Here is a 20,536-nt window from a genome sequence, read left to right as displayed (position 1 = left end):
ACATGTGTATCTTGATTACCATAAACATATTAGACTATCTGTGAGAAGTCATTAATCTCTATCGGATTTAATACCGCATTTTAGAAGATCAACCACTGGATGTGACTTGACAGGAAATCGGCTTCAAAGCACAAAACAGGAATAGGACCAGCGCCTGGTTTTAAATTCAGAATGTATACCAGCTGTCATCAAAGCTGTCTTTGGTTCTGATTTAAGCAATATTACATGAGAGGATGCGCTTTAACATCATTTGAGCATGACAGTGATGCAGATGGGACTAAGGCGCTTGCACCGAGGTCCGCAGGCATCACTGAAGTGCTCAAATGATGTTTAAGTACAACCTCGAGTGTAATATTGCAACTGCACAACTATTACCAACAGAATAAAAATGTATAATCAAAATATTTTCATGTTTTGGGGCAATTAGCTCTTAATGTTTTTTTGGGAGTGTGATCCCCATTTCTTTGGAAATGCACAGAGTCTGACTAATTACTGAAAAATAATCAGTCAAGACAGTAGAATCCTTTATGAAATGAAACAAAGTTTACCACTCCAACAAGTAGGTCTAACCTTAACAACGATCTGGAATGGACACGTTTTCTAGTCCCTGTTCAGTGTTGGTCAAACTAAGATAACAGAAATACTTAGCCTGCTCAGTTTTGTCACAACTAAGATATCTGCTAACAAAAAAACCCCATAATTTTCCATATACAGATTTAGTTCTTACATCAGCAAACTTTACCTGTATTTTTATGCTTGTAGCTGCTGTGTCACGGTACAGCTGATGGAGGATGCCAGAGGAGGACAAACCTTTCCATCTTAAGAGCAAGGTAAAATCCAAAAGTCAAAATTAATGAATAAAGAATGAAGAAAATCACAACATGTTATCTAATGGAATGTTCTGATTCAATCCATATTTGAGAGTTTAGCCTTTCAAAAACATTGTCTTCCATAGGTCCCAAGGACGTAGCATATGTTTCTAATCATGCCTAGATATGGACTGAGTAATTTTTAGTTTGCAGTGAAGTTTGATGTTTTATGTTCATATGTGCAAATGTCACTTTTTGGCCGTTGTTTATAATAATGTGTCTGTTGAGCACATGGTGGTTTATGCAGGTTAATGTCATCTTTGTATTAATTTATAGTTTACACCACTGGTGAGTTGGCTGTTGGCTGCTCAGCTCCACTCATGAAATTGATGTTTATTGATATTGTTCTAAAATGCGCCTTCTCTCCTGCCTGAAATGTTACGACAGTCACATGATTTCTATGAGAGCAGTGATTTAGAAAAGGCGGAGCACTTCTTTTAGTGATGGGGAAGGTGTGCTGTCAAGCATATTTGAGCACATTCTAAATGTCTTGAGAACCAAACAGATTGCTTGCTCGAAACTACTTGTTGAATAATCTTTTTCTTTTGACACCATGAAACAGAAAGATACATAGATGGATTACTATATCTTAATATAGCATATGCCTAAAATTATAATGTTTTTTTTTTTTGCTGCTGCCTCCTTCCACAGCAGTACATTGTTTAGTTTCCATGGCAGTACTCCTTGTTGCTTCTCCAAACTGGGAGCATGTCAATAATTTAATGTCACAATTCCCTGGTATATCTTATATTGTCTTCCCTTTTTTCATATAAACAGCTGTGGCTAAAATATTAGAAACACCTCAACACAGAGACTACTAGATTAAAAAGTGACCACAGAGGTAAATCAATCCTTCACATTAAAACACAAGAGACATGAAAAACATTTAAGCCATGTGTCTATTCAGAGGCTTTGGTTCCTGTAGTCCAACCCCGGTAACTAATCAGCAGCCTCCACTGGATAAAAAGATGAATAAAAATGATGATAAGAATGAGCAGATGCTTGTTGCCTTGAGGGTGGCTGACCGTGAGCTGAATAAAGAAACAAGAATCAGCAGCAGAAGTAACGTAAAGGAAGGAGAAAAGAAAAGGCAGAAGAGCCCACATGAGGTTAGGAGTGCTAATAGTTTTGCTCTCAGTGGGTGGGGTGTTGGGGGGTTTCATGACAGAACTGGGTGGCAGGTGATGGCTGACTGACAGCTCTTACCCGAGGGGTCCCAAAACATCCAAGAGTGTTCCACTTCCCCAGCTTGGGGCAGATGGTTAACTAAACAGACTAAAAGAAGGATTTTAAATTAAATTTGGTCCCTGAATTGTTTGAGTCATCTGTGGTTTGAACAGCTGTAGGCCTACAAGTGACTGGACAATTTAAATTTGGGATGTGGTTTTAGGCTGTGCATATTATTGTTGCAGTCCCAGGGGGGCAGCTGCAGGTTGACTGGAGAGAAAAACTCACCACAAAGTTGAGATGTCAACAACTTGTTGGTTGTTTTTATGTTATTTGTGTGACAGAAATGTCATATACTGTTGATGCAAAGGTAAAAAATATCTGATGTTTTTTTACTTAAGCTAAATTATTAATATAATTATTATGCTGAAATTCATACATTTGTTTCACATTTTAAATTTTAATATGCTGTATTGTCATCATGTGTTTCCTACATGACTCAGTTTTTCATGATGTTTGCTTCAAGGATAAATTCTATTAGATATTTCTCAGAGCAGAAAAAAAGAAGCAGCTAAATGGAAAAATGCCATTGTGAATGTTATTTTTTACACCTGTGTTTTTGCTAGTGATTCATTTTTACATGAATAATTTCACAATATGTCATACTCATCTTTGAGTTTGACTGAATGTAAACAAAAAAGTTAATTTGCAAAACCAGATAACATGCCATTTTTAAATGAATACACCAGCAGTTGGATTGATATTAACTCACTGAGTGCCATTGATGGGGCCAGTTCCTACTGACAAGCACATAGCCATAGCATCATGTGACCTAAAAACACTAAAAAAGTGTTTCCACTGCAGTTTTGTAAAAAAAGGCTTTTTTGAATTGCCTGAAATACCACCTCATGCGAGCGTAAAAAAAACATTCTTTTTTGATTGACTTGTTTCCATTAGGTGTATTTTATATTTGCAATTTCAATTTGCACAATTTGAATGTTAATGGAAACCTGCTTACTGCTTGCCCCATTACACTTCTCTTACCAGAATTCCCCTTTCCTGAATACCTAAAAGTGGTGGCAAGTGCAATTTAGTGTGACTCTTTTACATAGAGGCAGTTTAAATTAAACCCAGGTTGGAAACTACCAGAATTTCCCCTTAGATTTCTCTTTAAGGAAACCTGTGATAAAACAACTAAAGAGTATTATTGTCCTTCAAAGTTGTTGCTGCACATCACTGTCCTGAGGTCATAAACCCTTCTTTTAAAGTCAACCAAGATGAGCAGCGTTGTCTGTAGTAAAAGCACAGTGAGTGTAAGAGACCTCTTAGCCTCCGCTACACATCTAAAAGTGATAGAAACAAACTATTCCACTTAAGATCCCTCTTTGGCTTCTCCCCTCGTGCTCCTGCTCCCACAGCTGTTCACAGTGTGAAAATGTTAAGAGAGGTAAAAAAAAGAAAGTGCTGCCCTTAGAGACAAAATGCAGCAAATAGGAATAAGAATAAGGAAAGAATGCAAAGACAGACAGAAGAAGACAGAAAGTGTGTATGCTTAAAGTAAACAAAGACTGCTCCCATCTGCTCATCTTATTCTCTGTTACACACGTCTATCATGTTTTACCTACTAAGGACATGCAGTTATTTATTTTTGTAAAATTACCTAAAGGGCCAGCTAAACATATAATCCACAACAAGAAAGAACTGTGAAATTAATTTAAATGTAACAAGGATTATTAAAGAAGAAATTTCTGTTTAAGTGTTAAAGCTCATATTGTAAATGAATGCTTTTTGAAATGAATAAATAATTGTGTCTCAGTAAAGTGCTTTGTGTTAATCAGCTGCTGGAGGTCTGAATTTACCCACAACCAGAGGAAGTCTTTGGAAGACTTTGAGAAACTCTCTGGGGAAGTCAAGGATTATCATGGGATTATAAAGTCAGTAACTGCACACAAATACACTTTATACATTCATTGAATTTAATGGTGCTTTGCAGCTGTTTTTCTCCACAGCAGCCGAATCACCGTAGAAACCACTAAGATTTAAGAATCTACATGTAGCTTTGAAAACCGTAAACCAGGCAGGGACGAAGCAAATTTGTTTTTTTTTTTTAAAGCTGACCTAGTTCTGGACACAATGACATAACTATGTTATATAAATAGTAACTACTGTATGTTAACTATTTATATATCAGCACCAAACAGTGATGTCACCAGGTCCTATAGAGTCCACCTGTGCACCACTACAGCAAGGTGAAGAAGTAAATCACATGAAGTCAGCAAAGACAAGATTCTCAGGAGGCGCTAAGTTTCTCTTAAATGATTTGCGACCTGGAGCGACATCAGTTTTCTTGTGCTGCTTTAGACACATTTTACAAGTATTTAAACCTTTGAACCCTGAGTAAATTGGTGTCATTTCTATCAAAAACATGAGGAAAAAACAGCAATATTCCATATTGTCAGAAATGTTCCACAAATTGCAGGAGATTAACAGATTTAGAAAATTATTTTTAAAAAGGTGTGCTCTGTGAAGGGCCCCTCTGTCCTGGCCAAAAAGTCACCAATGGTCAAATAGCACGTACATACAGTGCTTGCATGAGAGGAAGCCAAGCTTTCATACCAGCAGACGGTGAGTCTGTATTTGTCATTGAGAGAAACTGCAAGACCAACAGGACAGATTCAAGACACTGATTAGCCAGTTAGCACATTTACAACACAAACCGATCTCGACAGAACAGAGGATCTTAACAGTATGCTGGCAAACAATCACAAACATTACAGCGCATTTCTCCTAATGGAGCTTAAGTTTGTTTTGATATCACGCCCTTTTGATCTGACAACTGTTTGCTTTCCTTACTTCTGTTTCTCTTGCTGTGCGCTGAGCTGACTGCTGATCTAAGATGCTGAATTGGCCAAAATTTGCTGACAAGAGCCGACAGATGTGGACGTAGCAGATCCCACCGGAAAAACTGGGATGATGGGGCGCCCAGTAGCTCAGTGGGTAAAGGAAGCTCTCCACGTACAGAGGCTATGTCTTCGCCACAGCAGCCGCAGGTTCACTTCCAATCTCAGTCCTCTGCTGCATGTCACTGCCTCTCTCTCCCTGTTTCACGCTTAAGCTGTCCTACCTAAATAAAAGCCAAAAAGCCCCAGAAATAAGCTAAGAAAAAAAAAGAAGAAAAACTATGATGACAGATGCTCACTGATGGGCCGACATCAACTGACAACAGATAGTTGGCTTGGTGTGTCAGGGCCCTAAAGGTGACTCATCCTCTGTCAATCAGACCTATTTTTCATAGACGTGCGGCAGAATGTACTTTGGTGGACAGGCTAATATTTACTACTATCTGTGTAAATGTGGTGAATATCGTATAAAAGGTTGACATGTTATGGACACTTGTATGACAAGATTTCTGTCTGATTTGTGTTCTGCATTTTATGCTAATTGAAATAAAAAAAGATAAATAAAAACAACATGGGCCAGTGTGCCACATACTTTGAGTCTGAAAGTTACATTCTTTAAAATGAGTAGGTTTTGAACTTTAATGATGCTGCATCCACGTGATTAAAAGAGATGATATTGACATGATATTATGGATTCAAAATCTCTGTGATTCAGCAGTCCTGTTTGATGTTGGCCAGAAGGAGAGAGAGAGAGAAGGGAAAATACAATAAATTCACAAGCATTCAAACTAACACAACATCAGTAATGTCTGTGAAGTCATGTCTTCTCTAAACTAGAGACATGTGGAGATGCACACGCTGCATGGCACAAATCCAACATCATACTCCTCTCATTAATCCTCCCAGTTTTACAAACAGACACACACATGCACACACACACTCACAATGGTCTTGGGTAGGTAGATATTCAAAGGGGATTTCTACTTAATAAAAATCCAATTCGGGCTCCACAGGATCCTTATCCCACAGAGAGAGGGAGAGTTTGAAGAAGAGAGAGGGAGAGAGGAAAGACAGCAGGAGAAATAATTAGACAGTGATGGAGACACAGAGATCACAGTGTACCAAACAGCGAGGACTCGTTTTCTTTTTCAAAAGTCATTTCTGGGGAAAAAAAAAGAGGGGAAAAAAACCATACTGAAAAGCACATTAGAAAAGCCTTGCGTCTGTGGTTTCTGACAATAGATTTACTACCTAATTATAGCATGATCAAGACACATCTGAAATATTTGATGGTCAGTGCTCTTTGACATTTGACCAAACTGTCTAGGATCCATAAATTAATAACATATTATAAATTTATACCATAATTTTAACTTACAGCGTAAAATAAACTGATGTAACAAGTGCCATAGCTCTATTTAAGTCCAAATTTTAAAAAAAGTCAATAAAATGTTATTACCAGAGAAATGGAAACAAGAGAATAAATGAAATAGATTAAATTTCGTTCAACTCAGAACAGTTTTGGTTATTTCATGTGATATTTCTGTCTTTGTGTTTGGATTTGTGCCTTTCTCACTGATTTGAAGCGGGCCAGACTTAGTTAAAAAAAAAAAGAAAAGTAATTTCGTGTACTTCCCTGCACAGAATAGAGTTTGGAATTATTTTGATCAAAAATTGATGACAGTATTTCTGTTTGACTTTCTATTTGTCAAGTTAATTTGAATAATAAAAAGTATTAGTATTATTAGTATTATTATTAGTATTAGTATTACTAGGTTAGCTCAGGGATCTGTGGGATTTGTACTGTCGACGGTTTTAATTTAGTTATTTTTTAAAATTATAACTAATTTTTATGGCAGTAGCTACTCTATTTGTAACTCCAGTTCATTTAATAATTTTGTATTTTAGTAGTTCACAGTAGTTTGGAAGAGATTTCAAAATATCCTAATATATATATTGTATCGGGAAACAGCCTAAAAATATTGTGATCATTCATATCATTTTAAAGCCATATTGCCCAGCTCTACATGTCGCTACAATAACAGAAAGAAGGGTGAACACATTCCAGGTTCTTGGCATATATATATATATATATATCCCATATTAATGCATGTTATGGTAAATGGACCTGCACTTGTACAGCGACTTTCTAGTCTTCTAACCACTTTCATACATGTCAAATTCACACATTCATACACTCTGATTCACACATTCAAACACTGCTGGCTGTGGATACCATACAAGGTGCCACCTGCTGCTCAGTAGTCATTGTTATGCACTCACATGCTGATCAAACAGCCATCAGAAGCAATTTGGGACTCAATATCTTATGCAAGAATACTTTGACATGTGGACCGGAGGAGCCGGGGATCGAACCGCCAATCTACCAATTAGTGGAGAACCTGTTCTATCTCCTGAGCTACAGCCCCCCAAAACATATTTCATCATGTTGTTGGTTTGTGAAATCATTTTCAGCCTCAAGGCTTAAATTGTTTACATAATTCAATAAATAATCAGACTAACTTGAATGAGGCAGCTTAGTTAAAAAGTATCCCCCCTTGTGATTTTATACAAATTAATGTGAATGAATAAATACAGCCTCCAGGCATCAAATTATGCAATACTCTGCCACACCTTCAACTCTCCAGCCAGCAAGCTTTTCAATCAAAGGAAAAAAGTGTCTTTTGTCACAGGTCAGAGGTCATTCAGACAGAGAGCAGCAGCACAGATCGGCAGCTCTCTAAGACGTGTCTTTAAAGTAGGGCTGGGGCGACACATCAACGTAATCGATTACGTAAATACGTCGATTTACGTAATGTGCATCGACGCATCTCAAGGAGGATGTAAGGCCTGTTTCACACAGTGCGCATCATGAGTGTGAGGCGCCAGCCTCGCTGAGCAGCAGCGTGTTTCATGCGTGTGGTGTTCACATATACAGCATTGTTGTAACACCGCTGCTGCGTCGCTACCTGCTGCTGTAAGTGCTGTATTTCTGTATTTAAAAGCACAAATTCCACTCATTTATGAAGTCGTGCAAGCTCCTGCACAGCTGACAAACTGGTCCTGGAAATGTTTCAAAGTAAAGTGCACTGTATGAGCAACTGACGGGACTCTGTCCACAGAGACACAGTCAGAGGGCTTTTGTTTTGAAGGGAAGCAGGAAGTTGGAGTAAAACAGCCGTCTTTCTATGTCCTCGTCTCTGTGACAAAGAGAGACTTTTAAACTACAGTAAAAGGTGATCTAGAGTCAATTTAATTATCAAAACATAATTTTCACTGTCTATTCCTGCTGACAAACACGTGCGTCGCGTGTAAAAAAAAAATGGCGAGCCAACGTTTCTCTAGATGTGCTGCAGCTGACACGCAGCTGAGGCGCACCTGACAAGCGCTGCTTAGGCGGGCCGTGTGCAAACTGCCCAACACGCTCACCGCTCCTGACGCTTTCTTGATGCTCGCTGTGTGAAACAGGCCTAAAAGGCTCAGTTAAGGCTGGTCTATTTTGATGCAGAAAGAATGTACTAGATATAATTATTTCTGTTAAAAGTTATAGTGTTGTTCAAATTGCATTAATTTTAGTGTAAGATGTTTTGTTGGACTGCTAGATTTGAGGTTTGTTACTGTAATGAAGAGGAACTGTTTTGTTAAGTGTCTTAAATGTTTTTTCCTTTTGCTTGAGCGGAACAAGCTCTTGCATTAATTTTATTTTGGAGACTTTATATCAGACTGTAAAACACAGATTACCAGTTAAGACTGGGCTATTTTTTGTTGTGGAATAATGCCCTGCAGTGTATGATGAGTTTTAAAATGTTATTTTCGGTAAATTTGTTGTTATATTAATCAAGTAAAAGGAATGTATTGCAATCTACATTTAGCAATCCAACAGCAAAATAAATAAAACAATGTAAAATTCAAGTCACTTAACAAAACAGTTACTCTTTGTTACAGTAACAAACCTCAAATCTAGCAGTCCAACAAAACAAATTAGTGCAATTTGAATAACACTATAACTTTTCTCTAACAGAAATAATAAGAACTAGTCCATTTTTTCTGCATCAAAATAGACCAGTCTTAACTGGTCCTTAAGGCATACCGCTGCCAGCTGATATGAGTGCTGTATTTTCATATTTATAAGCACATATTCCTCTCATTTATGAAGGTATACAAGTTCCTGCACAGCTGACAACCCCGTCCTGTAAATGTTTCAAAATAAAATGCATTGTATCAGCAACTGATGGCGTTCTGTCCACAGAGACACAGTCAGAAATCTTTTGTTTTGAAAGGGAAGCAAGGAAGTTGAGGTAAAACAAACATCTTTGTATTTCCTCATCTCTGTGACAGAGAGAGACTTTAAACTGCAGTATAAAGTGGTATAGAGTTCACAAACGCGAGTGTCGCAAGTAAAAAAAAACAGCGAGGCACTGTTTCTCTAGATGTGCTGCAGCTGACACGCAGCTCAGACACGCCTGACAGGCGCTGCTCGGGCGAGTAGTGTGCACGCTCTAACTGGATACACAAGCGCCAAAACAAAAAAACAACACGCACGGCGCTGCTCACGCTCTCATCACCTGTGCTGTGTGAAATGGTGCGACGCGTCGACACACGTTGTCATGTAATCGATTACGTGAATCGACGTATTCTCTTAATCGATTATGATGACGCGTGGCCCCAGCCCTACTCATATGATGAACCCACACCAGGAAGCTGCTTATAGTCAGTGACTAGTTGATCAACATAGTGGAGCTTTTAGCAGCGAAAGAGTCACACATAAAGAGCCAGAGAGGGAGAAAATGATGGACATACAATTGTCATGTGATCAGAAACATAGCTCTAAATCAATGCTAATGTTGCTCCTTGTAGTATAAAAAGTCACCTGTTTCAAAACATGTTCACCGCAAGACTTAATGGGGTGATTATATAATTTCTTTGTTGTGTTTACAGTGACCAGAAATCTACTAACGCTGCTTTAAAGTTGATTTTTGCTAGCAATAACTGAGTGATACAAATAGTGAATGACATGAATTACTTCAATCTACACTGCTCAGTATCTGTTTACTAGAGTTTGGGGTGGTTTTTTTATCAGTTTTACACAATCTATTTTTTTTACGCTTATTTTGTCTTTCAAAATAAAACTGTTATTTGACAATGCTGAGCATGTGGTAACTCTATTGAAGGTGTTGGATCTTAATACTTAAGACAAATTCTGTAAAATTACAGTGTTTCCAAGTAAAATCTTTAATGAAGTGATTTAAAAAATGAGTTAATGTAAGTTTTGCAATTCATTTGGATAAAATTTGGATATTTTGCTCTTTTTGTTTGGCAGTCATTGCTGCAATCATTTCTTTTTTACTTTTTTTTTCACAGTGTATTGTTTGTGGAATTAGAGGTACATGCTATTTACAGACCAAAATGTCATGTAATGTTTTATGATTTAAAGTAGACTTTTAACAGACTTAACATTTTTTTTCACAATATCATTATAATGGTAAAGGGTAAAGCAAGTGTGCATGTCTTTGGGTTAAAGAGCAAATGAGTCTCTTATTTTCACTGCTGTAAATATCCGACTTCTGTAATGTAGCAACTTTAATAGTAACTTTTCTCAGAAGATAACATTCCCTATACATGTTTGTCAAATTTGTTTGAAACAAGAACAAAAAAAGGAACATGAATGCACACACACACACACACACACACACACACACACACACACACACACACACACACACACACACACACAAAGACACAGGTAACTGGGGGCCTGATGGAAAAATACGAATAGTTCCATCTCCTTGCTAACACTCCCTGGCCTGTTGAAAGACTTCAACCATTGACCTTGCAGTCTCAAACCCACTTCTCCAAACTCGAGACGCTCACACTGCTGTTGTTTGCCAATGAAAACCAATCAAACTGATGTTCACGTTGCTGAAAGACCTCTCTCACCCTCTTCACCTCGTCTTGCTCTACCTCCCTTCAGTCTCTCTCCAACAGTCCCTCCTTCTCCATCAAGGTTACAAACAAAAGCTGTTTACCATATTCATGAAGCAAGCTGATGACAAATGAAAGCGAGGGCAAAAGAAAGAGCAGAGCCCATTCTTTATCGTGCTTTCATCGCATATCGATCATCCTTTCACGTGTAATTATTTCTCAATCCCTTCGATCAGCTGAACTCTCACTGTCCCTCTGTGCTCTCTCTCTCTTTCTTTCAACGGCATATACCATGTTAAATAAAGTCACCGGGAGAGATTTGTGTGTATGTGTGTTTGCACATTATGACACTGATATAGACAGCCTGTACATTATGTGCTCTGATGTGTTGTGTCTCGTGTGTGTGTGTGTGTGTTGGGAGTGAATGGAGAGTGAGGAAAACAGAAACAGTGTATATGTGTGCTGACAGTGATAAAGAGGAAACTCAGATACTCCCATAACGTGATAGTCTTATCGGTTGGTGTGTGTCCTTCCTTACTTCCTACCTCCCTTTTCTAACTTCCTCCTGGTTTCTACCTATTTTCCACTTATTATTATTATTAAAGAGCATCAAAGGTTTTCCACTTCTCTTCGCTTTCTCTTCTGCGTTTTTACTATTTCGTACCCATTTCTTGCTAATTGCACCTTCTCTTTACTTCTTTGTTGCATCCCTCTTTAAATTGATCACCCTTTTCTTATCATTCTTCCATCTGTCCTTCCTTCATTCTCCACTTAACTCTTTCCTTTCCTTTCCTACTTTTCTCCTCCTCCTTCTTCTCTGACTTTCACTTGTTCTGCTCATTCCTTCCTTTCTTTTCTCTTTCCCTCCTTCCTTTTTTCTCTTTACCTCCCCCCTCATTTTCTTTTTTCTTCTTTCCTTCATTTCTTTCTCTCTGACTCCCTCCCTCCCTCCAACCTACCCTCCTTCCCACTTTTTCTGTCTTTCTCTCTCTCTTTCTTCCTTCCACCCTCCATCCTCCTTCCCACTTTCTGTCTGTCTTTCTTTTCTTTCCTTTCTTTTTCCCACCCTCCATCCTCTATTTTCCTGCTTTCTGTCCTCCCCCTCTTCCTTTTTTTCTTTCTCCCTCCTTTCCGATGTTTCCCTCCACATTTATTTTTTTTCCTTTTCCCTCTTAATCCCATTTTGACCTTCTCACTTATTTTCATTTACTTCTTCAAACGAGTTTTTGTTCAGGTTTGATTCCACACTTAAGGTTTTTATCAGCCTTAACTGGGCAAGCAAAAATAAATGAATAAATGCTGCATATTAACTGTGCTATTGTTGCAGATAATTTGACACTTTGGAGCCATTGTGCTACATTATTCTGCTCTGAATTACATGGTTGAGGATGACTAACGACCGCAAACACAAGCCGAATCTCTCTCACGGATGAAAATGTGAAATATGGAGACCTTTGTTGCATTCATTTCATCGTGCACTCCTCCCACCTCACGTTATCGCTCTGTGACAGTTTGAAAGGGAATAATGACATGACGCATCGCCGTTTTGAGACACATGAATGAAAAGACTGAATGAGCTGTGAGAGAAAGACAAAGGGACGGTTAGAGATATAGAGAGCGGTGAAGGGAAGACAGGCAGATGGAAGGAAAGTAAGATAGAGGCAGACACCTCGCAGGAACGAATGGAGACGGACGCAGAGAGAGATAAATACGTTGGGGGGAGAAGGAGACGGAGACAGACGGAGAAAGAGAGACAAGAGGGGAGAAAGAGGAAGACAGAAAGCCTGCCTCCTTATCTCACCCTGCCTCTCACAGCCTGCCTCACGCTGGCACCTAATACTACTCTGTGTGTGTGTGTGTGTGTGTGTGTGTGTGAAAATCTGAAAGTTTATGAGCGTATTTTCCTGTTTGTCTTAAAATGTGGACCATTTTCAGAATAGTTTAATCTATCTATTATTTCTTCAATTATCTCAATAATGAAGTAATCACATTTCATAAAACAGTAAATCCATCATGATTTTAATGAGTGCAGGCCTGATGATGTCTTCAAACTTTTTTGATTTGTCTGATCAACAGTTAAAATCAAGTTAAATTCATAATCACAGAACAGAGAAAAGCAGAAAATCGCGGGTTTGAGCAGCTGGAAGCAACAGATATTTGGTCATTTTGCTCTGGTAACAGAAAATCAAAGATATGCTTTCTGTCAGTTTAATGAGGCAAAAATAGCCTCAGTTGTAATCTAAATGTGGCGTTTGCATCTGTCCACTGTGTGCATCAGTGTTCCAACTATTTTTAATGTGTGCGCATTTGGTAAGATTCTCTGTAATTCAATTATTCAGTTCATTTTACTGAAACCACGAGCACCAAAGAAGACAGGAATAATGCCATTGTAATGAAGAGATAAAAAAAAGGCAGATTAAATTTCATTCTATTTCCATCTTCGCTGAGCAACAGATTTATGTGAAAAGACTTAAAAGCCTGTTGAATTTAGTGGTCGAAGCAAATATTAGCCCGGGCTATTAACTGAAGTTTTATAGTATTGATGACATGGAGTGCATAAATGCATGATGGCTTATCTGACACGTTGTGGTCATAACCTTTGGACGTGTGCTATCAGCCGATTCTTCTTTCTCTTGAGTAAATTTTGAGGTCCTAATTTTCCGACACCTCACAGTCACTGCGTCCGTAGTTAAGAATCAAACTCAACTTTCTTAAAGTTAAGAGTCACACCTCAACTTTTTCTTAAGTAATTTTAGCTTCTTAATACAAAGTCTCCTAGTCCACTACTACTTTCTTTCTTTCTTTTTTTTTTTTTTTTGACGCATTGGTCACGGTCTAGGACCATTCTTTACCCTCTGACACCTGGATTGATATCAGTTTTCTTGTAACAAGAAAGAAAACTCAAACAAGACGCGAGAGAGAGGGAGAGAGAGAGATAGAGAGAGAGAGAGAGAGAGAGTAAATTACAATTGATTAAATAATTATTTATTTAATTTATATCATTATTAATTTACTTTTTTGTGTGCTAATTTTCAGGAAATTTTCTTGTGACTTCTACTAATTTAATGCTAATTTCTTTTGATCATTTCTTATAAATTTGCTCAGTGCCTTTTTTCATGTTCTTGAATAAAATCAGGGCAATTTGCCCAGGTTTCAAAGGGTTAAGACAAGTTTTTTTTTATACATACATTAGGGCATCAGGAGGTGTTATATGATCACAGCTACACGCACTGAACCATGCTGAAGTGATAGAGAGAGGGTAGAGTGAATTTAAAGGATTAGATGGAGTCTGGGGTCAGACACTGGAAGAGTTTTGGATCGGAGGGACAGATGAGAGAAAAAAATCGACATTTGAGCAATTAGATGAGCCTCAGTGGCTTTAAATATGACTGACATTTAGGTCTGAGAACATTGTAAGACAAATTACTGACTTAAAGGATGAACCAGAGCGATTTGTTGAGCGTGTGATGAATGAAAGGAACATTTCACATTACCAGTTATTAAATCAAATTGTGTTTAATTTATCAAGTCGTATCACAATCTATCATGCTTCAGTTTATGTGCATTTTCATCAGACTGATTCTATATTAATTTTCACTCTCTAGTCTACATTCATCAGTCAGTGTTGTCACTTCTATTCTTCTGGCTCACACTGGGAAAAATGGCGAGTCATTGAAGTTGTGACAAATGAATGAGTTAAATATGCCTCAGAATTTGCCTGAATAACCTCAAGATAATGGCATTACTGTTAGGGATTAACCCTTTTAAACCTGAGCATATTGGCTGGATTTCTTTCAAAAACATATATAGGATGAAGGCAATGAGCAACTTAAGAAATTACCCAAAAAATTAGCAAAAAATAGTAAAAATCTACAAGAAAATGATCTGAAAATGAGAAAAAAAGAAATTAAAAAAAAAAAGTAAAAAAGGAGAAATTAAAAGAGGAAGTGCTTTATATTAAATTCTATTATTCTGTATCATACTTTTAAATATGTAATTATGACAATTATGATTATAGCTTTTTGGAAATCATTCCCAAACTCTTTTTTTAAAATAAATTCTTAATCTACTAATTTCTTGCAATTTCAGAACATTTCTTGCAAAGTTGCTTATTGCCTTTCCCCCAAAGTTTTCACATGAAATCAAACCAAATTCTTTGGGTTTGAGAGGTTTAAATAATTCTCAAAGGCGTTTGAATGCAGCACAAAAAAGTGATGTTGAGCCAGGTTTCAAAGAGTTAATCAAAAAAATTGACTAGCTGTGACTTGTTTTCAGCCCATGCTTATATTTTATTTCAGGTTTAATTTCTAGTCATCTCTTTCTGACTGAACAGTACTGAAGTTCAGAAACTGCAAAAATAACAAGACTTCTAATAAATGAATCTGACATTTAGATAATATATTTATTTAAAGGTATTTTTTAGACTTTCTAATCTGCTAGTAGAAGTTGATAGTATTACACACCTACACACTTTTGATAGTGAAGGATTTTAAAGCTGTTTTTTTCAGAGGATGTGCAAATGACTCCTCAGGCACCATTACTCTTCCTTCCTGAATATTATTTTAAAGACATGTTTAATACTTATATCATGAATCAATCTTTAATTATAGCTTTTTTCTGTGTGTGCTGCCTGTAGCCCACGTCTGTATAATAACAATGAGCATAATGAATTGTGTTTATAACCCACAGCATTAGAGAATAATGAGAAAAAAAGCAGAGGAGGGAGAGGAAGGATGCGAGGTGGCGGAGAGGAAAAAAATCAGAATAAAACAATGGATGAAAAGAAGCAGGAAAGGAAAAGAAGGTACAACAGTTAGCAGAGAATGAGGGGAAAAGGGAAGAGGAAAAGAAAAAAGAAAAAGTGAATATAGAGTAAGAGAGAGTGAGAGAGGAGAGAGGAAATAGAGGAAAATGAACAACATAACTGTGGTTGCTGATGTAAATCTCCCCCAGGTTAAAACAAGATGATAATTAAAAATGTACCGCAGGGTCACACTATGACTGTGTGAGAGAGAGTGTGTACAGTGTGTGTGTGTGTGTGTACATGTGTGTGTCTTACTGTGCAGCCCCTTTTCTGTGTGTGAGTGTGTGTGTGGGTGGTGGGGGTGTTGGAGGGGGGTGAGATTGCAGTGCCCATTAAAAGGTGTCCCTGCTGCAATCAGTGTACAGAGGCCTTAGGGCCTATTTGTTACTACATCAGTCTGGAGTTAATGGAAACACACAACACACAAACACACACGCGTGCACACATCCAAACACATTTCTGCCTACAGTGCTAACATTGTCAGAGAGGCTGCAGAACAGCGGGACACACACATGAAAGCACGAATGTATGCACTTGAAAACACACACACACACACACACACACAGCTGGCAAGGAAGCCAGCCAACCGGGCCCGCAGCACAACACAACACACACTGTTTAGTACAAGCAAATCCCAGTGAGATCCTTTCAATTTTTTAATTCCTGTCTTATCAGACCTTTCTTGTTGTTGTCATAGCAGCTTATTGTTTTTTTGTTCACGTTCCTGGTTGACGCCTGTTTCCTCTTGCTCTCGTGTTATTGTTCACACAGTTAAAGTGACATTTTTGAGCCTGATATAAGTTTGCCAATCCAAACATGCTTTACTCTCCATCTGAAAATCTGCCAGTAAAGACGAATCAAAGTGAAAAGACTGAATTTGAAAATGTCATGGTTTTGACTATCGGCCAGTTCTCATCAGTAGATAAGGCAGCGCTGTAGCGAATCCTGCGCAGGCTCTGTAAATGTTTTAGCACAGAGCAAATTGGATTGAGTACATATCTGCTCATAAGTCACTGTTAATCGCTGACTTAGAGGAGATGAAAGAACAAAAACACAGCAGGACGGGGACGGGTGGAGTGCAGACGGGCTGAGAGCAGGAGGCCGGCAGAGAGCTCACAGAGGCACCATCTTTCTACTGCCTGACCCCAGACACAAAACCCTCACCAGCTGCACACCTGCTGCGCTCTACATGAAGCTAACCTCTGACTTCCCTACAGACAGGCCTACAGGGTCCAGTACAGTATATCTCTTCATCAAGATCTCAAGAACAGACCGAGCCAGTGAAGTGGTTCTGGTGTCCGCAGTCAGATATGCAGGTCCCATCACGTCTTCGGGCCTATAGCAAGACTTTTTTCTCGATACTAGTACTTGCAATTAAATCCACCCTCTTAATAAAAGTAACTATGATATTCACCAAACAATAACCATTTATCAAAGACTCCCAAGCCAAAACTACACAATCAAGTGTTTGACCATACTTCATATGCATAATCATGATTTTCCCAAAATACAATCAAAGATCTTATCTGGTTTTGATTGCAAATGTGCTTCCTTTGTGGACCCTGTAATGTAGACGACTTGATTGGAGCATTGCAATTAATGTGGCCCCATCTAAGGGCATGGTGTCCAGTTCAATCACTCAGGCTCTTTATAATAATCCATTATTGATACACATAAAAAGTCTAATTGAAGGAGCTGTATGGGAAACTCAGAGCATGAATATAGCAGCAAACCACTATTTGCTTTGTAAAGCCACTTGTTCTCATCCCAACTCATCAAATACTGCAGCTTTGTCAATGGACTTACGCGTCAAAATGTGAACCCTCCTGCATTTGTTTTGGACGTTCATACATGATGTGTCAGTTTACCTTTGGTACATGCACTGTGTCTTTTCAAAATATATTTAATTTTTTACAGGAACATGTACAGTTTCTACTTGTTACATGGACACAAGAAAGTTTTTCACAAGAAACTTAGAGCAAAGGTAAAACATCAGTTATAGGTTTACTCCTTCAGGTGTAGGCAACAAAAGCACCAAATTAGGTTAAAAAAAATTGGCTTAAAATAAGTACGGTTGTTACCAACATATAACTCCATGTGACATTCATTATGTAACATATAGTTTATAGCCTAGCACGCTTCACATACTAGCACACTACACTGCTAATAAAATATTTCCATTGACTTTTGAGGTCACACAGTAAATGCAAGCTCACGGGTGAAAGGCCTATGCTCGTTTGACCCACACACCAATTTTATACAGGTTTCATTGCTCTTTATGCTATGGTAAATGCTGGTGTCACCACACACTGCCACTACTACCACAAAAGGTGCCTCGATGTGTTGGTATCTGATGCCAACATCAATGACAAAGTGGCAGTATTTGATAAACTGGGAGTAAGATATCGTAGAGTAAAGGCATCCTGGCAAGAGAATCCAGACATCTCTTGTTCAATGTTTTGGTGGACGGTCCAGCTGTGTGAGCATATTAGATGCATATGTGTGTATACCACTGGGTGCCCACCACTTGGTTTCAATGCAGAAAACCTCTTGGTGAGAGCCAATAATGACATCAGTAAGATACCATACACAGAGGTAGACCTGGGTCATTAGCATGCAAAGTGCCAGAGACAGAAAAGAGCTCCACTCAAAGCATAATCATAGACAGAAAATCACTATCATCAAATCTGTGCAGCATTGGCATGGTAGGAAAGAGACACCTCTCCCATGCACAGGGTTAAGGTGAAATTATAGTTCTGTGTCGAGGGGTTTTGGTGTCGCTTTGTAGCCTGAGCATACGCTCTTTGAAAGGACTCCCATTAACCCTTGTATCATATTAAATTCCAGCTTAAGTGTTTATTTATGACTGACGGTCACACAGAGTGGCACTTAAGCTGTCTACTTCTGCCGTGATGGGGAAAAAGCTGAAGTGTCCATGGTGGTGTTCCAATGGGACACACGCATGCTATGCCATGAAGAAACACCACAGAGAGAGCACTTTGCACCAAAGATAGCAACAGCATTTAAAAAAAGAAACAAGAGGACCTTAAGGATTACAAACAATAAAGAGACAGAGTAATGCTGTTGGTCCTTACCGGGTGTGATTTCTATCACTGTGTCTTGTCTCTCTGGGGGGAAAAGGACCTTGGGAGGCTGCGTGGTCTGCAGAGCTGTGAGAGAGGAAGACATATACATAAGGTTGGTTATCACAAGTTTCTCACTAATGACCTTTGTTCAGGCGGACATATATCATAATATAAAGGGGCTCATCATTTGCGCATATTAAATCTTAAACTTAAAAAAAAAGAATGGAAAAGGAGATAATCCTCTTATCTCTTACCTCACACATATGTTCACCGTATCTATCCAAGTATTAATATGTAAAACTGTTTATATAGGAAAAAAGCAGGAACGTCTTCATTTTTTGAAAGAAAAGTTAGAACACTGGTGATTCATTTATTCACTGCAGCAATGTGCTGGATGTCACCTACCAAAAAGAAATGAAATCAATAACTTTACTTTAATGTCATGAGCTTTGGTCTGGCAGGCATATATGGTCATATAAAGGGGCTTATCATTTGCACACAATAAATCTTAAATCTAGAAAAACAGAAAGGAAAAGGAGAAAATCCACTTCATTTCTTAATTCACACACGTTCATAGCTTCTATCAACGTATCAATATGTAAAGCAGGTTTAAATAGAAAAAAAAACAGGGGTTTCTTAATTTTTGGGAAGAAAAGTTGGAACACTGGTGTTTCATTCATTCACTGAATCAGTGTGCTGTATGTCAACTTTCAATCAAACCAAAAGAAATCAAACCAACAGCTTTGCTTTAATCTACAAGCATTTCTGTCAAAAGGATAAAAGCAGCCAAAGTAGTGGTACAAGGACAGACAGCGCTAAATGAAAAACCAGACAGGTCAGAGAGCTGGAGAGTGACAAATAATACAGTGGGTCTGAGATTTGAGTTAGCCTGAAAAACGGTTGCAGTGTTGCTGTCGAGCAACACAGTACACTATTTTCTAAGGATGCCTCCCAAGGAGAGTGCTAGCCTTTGCTCCACCAATTGATCACTGCCCTGCAGCATCGTGAAGGCAAATATAAAGAGTCACATCGACTCTCGCACCTATGAGATGCCGCCTCAGTCGCGGGGGCAGCTCAGTGCACAGCTTGTCTCACCTCATGATTTCTTTTTGTCTCTTTGCAGGTTGACTGACTCACCGCCTTTCAACTCTGATGACCGACAGACACTCTCTGCTTCCACCTGAAGCACCTCTCAATTTCACCTCGCTGGATTGCGAACATCAATGCTCTCTGCTGTCCCACACCTTTCCCCTCACAGCCTCCAAGTTTCTAATAATCCTCTGTCGTGTTTCAGTGCTCCCATTCTTCTCTGAAAGCTGTGTTCAAGCACATGCACTAACACTAAGATTAAGAGGTTGATTTCCGGTGTCTATCAATTGCTAATGATCATGTGATGATCATATTCACACACTGATGATTAAACAAGGAATATGACATGGAAGAAGTAGTGGAGATAACTGATTTTTCATGAACAGTGAAGAGTGTATGCTTTTTCTTTAACAAATGAGCTGACACTTTCAATTAGCAAAATTGGCAAGCTGAATAAAAATTGGAATTTGACTCAAGACAGCATCCATAGCGTGACCCTGGAGAAGGGGTAGGAAACCTTAGGTTTCAGAGCCACACTCAGATTTTTAGCCCCTCTCCAGTGGCTCCCTTTAGCTTTAACAGGAAATTTATGAAAATGACAAAAGGTTATTATTTAAACATTTGATATTTTTATTCATCATTGTTTTTGGCCCTAAAGGGAGTCTTACATTCTCTTGTTGTAAATATCTGTAGCATGTA

The 20,536-nt window shown here is 38.4% G+C and overlaps 1 protein-coding gene across 4 annotated transcripts in view; it reads right to left on the bottom strand.

Annotated features, from left to right (window-relative positions):
• il1rapl2 (interleukin 1 receptor accessory protein-like 2) overlaps window positions 1-20,536 on the bottom strand; it is a 487,999-nt gene that overhangs the window by 52,697 nt on the left and 414,766 nt on the right. For all 4 annotated transcript variants that reach the window (XM_088081369.1, XM_088081371.1, XM_088081370.1 and 1 more), the window contains one exon: window positions 18,758-18,832. In XM_088081369.1, the coding sequence (XP_087937495.1) occupies window positions 18,758-18,832 (75 nt within the window). The remainder of the gene's footprint in view (window positions 1-18,757; window positions 18,833-20,536) is intronic.

The sequence above is a fragment of the Plectropomus leopardus genome, chromosome 8 (assembly GCF_026936395.1).
Source record: "Plectropomus leopardus strain MGB_pleo_1.0 chromosome 8, ASM2693639v1, whole genome shotgun sequence".
Lineage (NCBI taxonomy): Eukaryota > Metazoa > Chordata > Actinopteri > Perciformes > Serranidae > Plectropomus > Plectropomus leopardus.
The sequence above is the reverse complement of the archived record's forward strand: the minus strand, read 5'-3'. Positions and strand labels throughout refer to the sequence as shown.